Source organism: Acanthopagrus latus, chromosome 21, assembly GCF_904848185.1.
Source record: "Acanthopagrus latus isolate v.2019 chromosome 21, fAcaLat1.1, whole genome shotgun sequence".
NCBI lineage: Eukaryota > Metazoa > Chordata > Actinopteri > Spariformes > Sparidae > Acanthopagrus > Acanthopagrus latus.
The window spans coordinates 7,371,601-7,374,274 of record NC_051059.1 but is presented as its reverse complement, the minus strand read 5'-3'; the positions used below and the strand labels follow the sequence as shown (position 1 = coordinate 7,374,274).

At 45.0% G+C, this 2,674-nt stretch overlaps 1 protein-coding gene across 2 annotated transcripts; it reads right to left on the bottom strand.

Annotated features, from left to right (window-relative positions):
• Positions 1–347: 347 nt before the first annotated feature.
• On the bottom strand, positions 348–2,047 carry rgs5b (regulator of G protein signaling 5b). 2 transcript variants are annotated; one of them, XM_037084114.1, is made up of 5 exons: positions 1,882–2,047; positions 1,666–1,755; positions 1,496–1,557; positions 1,227–1,390; positions 348–1,103 (listed from the first exon to the last, which is right to left on the bottom strand). In XM_037084114.1, the coding sequence occupies exons 1-5, from the start codon at positions 1,923–1,925 to the stop codon at positions 927–929; spliced, it is 537 nt and encodes a 178-aa protein (XP_036940009.1). In that variant the 5' UTR covers positions 1,926–2,047; the 3' UTR covers positions 348–926. The 2 variants fall into 2 exon arrangements, with proteins under 2 accessions (XP_036940009.1, XP_036940008.1); XM_037084113.1 differs by having other exon boundaries at positions 1,496–1,560; positions 1,882–2,045.
• Between the last annotated feature and the right edge of the window lie 627 nt (positions 2,048–2,674).

Below are 2,674 nucleotides of genomic sequence, written 5' to 3'. Positions count from 1 at the left end.
CTGAATCTAAATTGGTGGCCTTCTCTAATCCTGTAAAAATGATCACCGGTGAGAATGACCTCACCGTGTATTCTCTCTCCGTGGCTCAAAGGCAGATTCTTGTGTTAAAAAAAGCACAAGAACTGAGACACAGTCACGTTCCCCGTAACGCCAGAGAAAAAGGAGTCATCCAATCACCTACTTGTGAAGTGGAACCACCGAGGCTGTCGGGTTGTTAGCAACTACAGTGTAAACAGCGCACATGAGCAAGCCTTCCTCCTTCCTCCTTCTACATTTTCCCTCACCGCAAGACCACATCCACATTCTCAAAGTGTGAGGTTTCCATGGAACAAAACAGTAACCGTTTCTCTCTGGCAATTGGTGATGTTTCATTTATTATTATGATTTTTTTTTTTTTTTACATACAGTACTTCAGATTAAAAAGAAACATTAGGTACACATCAGGTTCACCAACCGGTTGCACAGCATAATAAACACATACGAAAAGATCCAAATAAAATAACTTTAAATAAATAATGAATAAATAAACACGAGTGCTACAGAGGCTCTCCCAGTGGTAGTTTTGTTGTGTGAAAGCAACTCATTCATATCTCTGTTTTATAATTGATGCCACTATGGCTGCTGTTGGTGCAGCCCTGTATGTACAGTACAGGTGTCTCTTCAGGGACAGACATCGCCGGCAGCTCCGTCTGTCTCAGTCACAGCTTCACGTGTCCTTCAGGATCCATCCGGGACCCCAAAGCTGTCCGCAACCTCCGGTCTCCAGAATAACCCCGCAGCCTGACACCAAAACTTCTTGGTCTGAGGTATTTGTTCCGTGCGAACCTTTCCAATGTCAGTCTGTGCGTCAGTAAAGCTTATGTCTCTTTTTTTAGGAGCGATCACACCGTCTCTGCTGCTGGCAGGACAGTTGTCGGTGAAGCTTTTTAGCTGGTCTTGGCCTTCCTGCTGGCCTCCAGGTATATGGAGGACTTGAGGAAGCGAGGGTAGCAGTCTTTCTCCATCAGGGTGTAGATTTTCTCTTGGGCCAGCTCAAAACAGGACTGCCTTGGATGATCCATGTTCTCCTTGGTGATGGCTTTGGTCAGGTGGTCAAGATTCACCTTTGGGTGGACAGGAGAGGTGATTATTAACACATCACAGGTACAGCAGGTAGTAGAAGCCAGCAGGGTATCGTGACTTGTCTATGTGGGTTTTAAAAAAACAAAAAAAACAAAACTATTTACCTCTCGTGGTGCATCACAGCCGATGAACTCGTCGTAAATTTTCTTGGCTTTGGTGGCCAGTTTTGAAGGTTTCGTTGTCTTGTAGTCGTCGCAAGCCAAGTAGAAAGCGATGTTCTCCTCGCTGAACTCTGAGACCAGGAAAGCTCTGAACAGGCACAGTCCATCTGGAGAAAAGAAAGGAGAGTCAGGAGAGAGTTAACATCTGGCAGTCATCTCAAACCCGTGGAACGATCAGAACATTTGCACCAGGTGTGATCTGGAACACTCACTTTGACTGCACAACAGCTTCTCAAAGGACTCCCTCCATTTCGAAGGCTCGTCTTCATTTAACCTGCTGAGGGACAGAGAAGGCAACATGAAGAAAAGTTCTAAAAATCCCCGTAGTCCACTTTAATTTTACGGATCTGCTTTAATAGAGAATTCCGAACACGTGTCTTACCTCTGTTTCTCATTTTTCTTCGACTGGCTGGTGATGCTGTGATCCGACTTTTGTAATAAGCTTCCAAACAAAGCTTTCAGCTCCTTTGCCCTGCGAAGATGGAAGAGAAAGACAACATGTTACAACTTAGAATTTAAAGTCCAGCTGTCTTCTAGAAATACAAGGACATTGACTGTTATTTGTCAAAAAAACCCAAAAACCTCTCATGGATCTCACCTCTCCAAGCAGGTGATAGGCAGTGAGTCGAGTGCTCTGCACATGATGAGATGTTTTCCCCGCTCGCTGGTGGATAGTTCCAAAGGTTTTGACAGTTGCTCGTAAAGTCTGTCGCGTCTCAGAGCTGTCTTCCTCTCTGTGAGTGAGTCTTGGCTTGTCTGCTCGTCTGTGTGGGAGAGTGGCTTTTTATAGGGTAGCCCGCTCTGTGACGTCACACCTCTCAGCCAATGAAACAAGACATGTGCGTGGATGAGGAGACTCCTCGGCACTAATTTTCCTCCTGGCAACTTCCTCCCCGCTGAACAACGTGTGTGTTGGTTGCATTGACTGAATTACTTCACAACTCTTTGTGCTCAGCCAGGGTGTGTGAATATTTGTGTGTGTGTGTGTGTGTGTGTGTGTGTGTGTGTGTGTGTGTGTGTGTGTGTGTGTGTGGTCTTGAGGAGTGTTTGTGTGTGTTTGTCAGTACTTGTGAAGAGAACCAGACGTTTTCACAGGGACAGAAAATCCCCTGAAGCGAGGACTTTTCGGCAGTGCTTTCCTTTAATAGAAGCTAAGTTTGGTCTCAGGACTCGTATCTCAATGACTGAACAGGTTGTTTGGTAAATTCCAAAATGAGCCAGTGGCTGCTTCACATGAGTCAAAAACAACAGTAACACAACGTAGACATACTCTGTTGCACTGTCAGATACTATTCTCACTGCTCAGTGAAAACCAATTTTCTCAACACGTAACGTTGAAGAAAAAGTTTTTTTTCTGAAAATGCAAACGCATTGCTCATAAAGTGCTCATA

Coding starts and splice junctions, on each gene's coding strand:
- rgs5b (XM_037084113.1), bottom strand. CDS start 1,925: ATGTGCAGAGCACTCGACTCACTGCCTATCACCTGCTTGGAGAG. Junction 1,756..1,881: donor CCTATCACCTGCTTGGAGAG/GTGAGATCCATG, acceptor CCATCTTCGCAG/GGCAAAGGAGCTGAAAGCTT. Junction 1,561..1,665: donor AAGAAAAATGAGAAACAGAG/GTAAGACACGTG, acceptor TCTGTCCCTCAG/CAGGTTAAATGAAGACGAGC.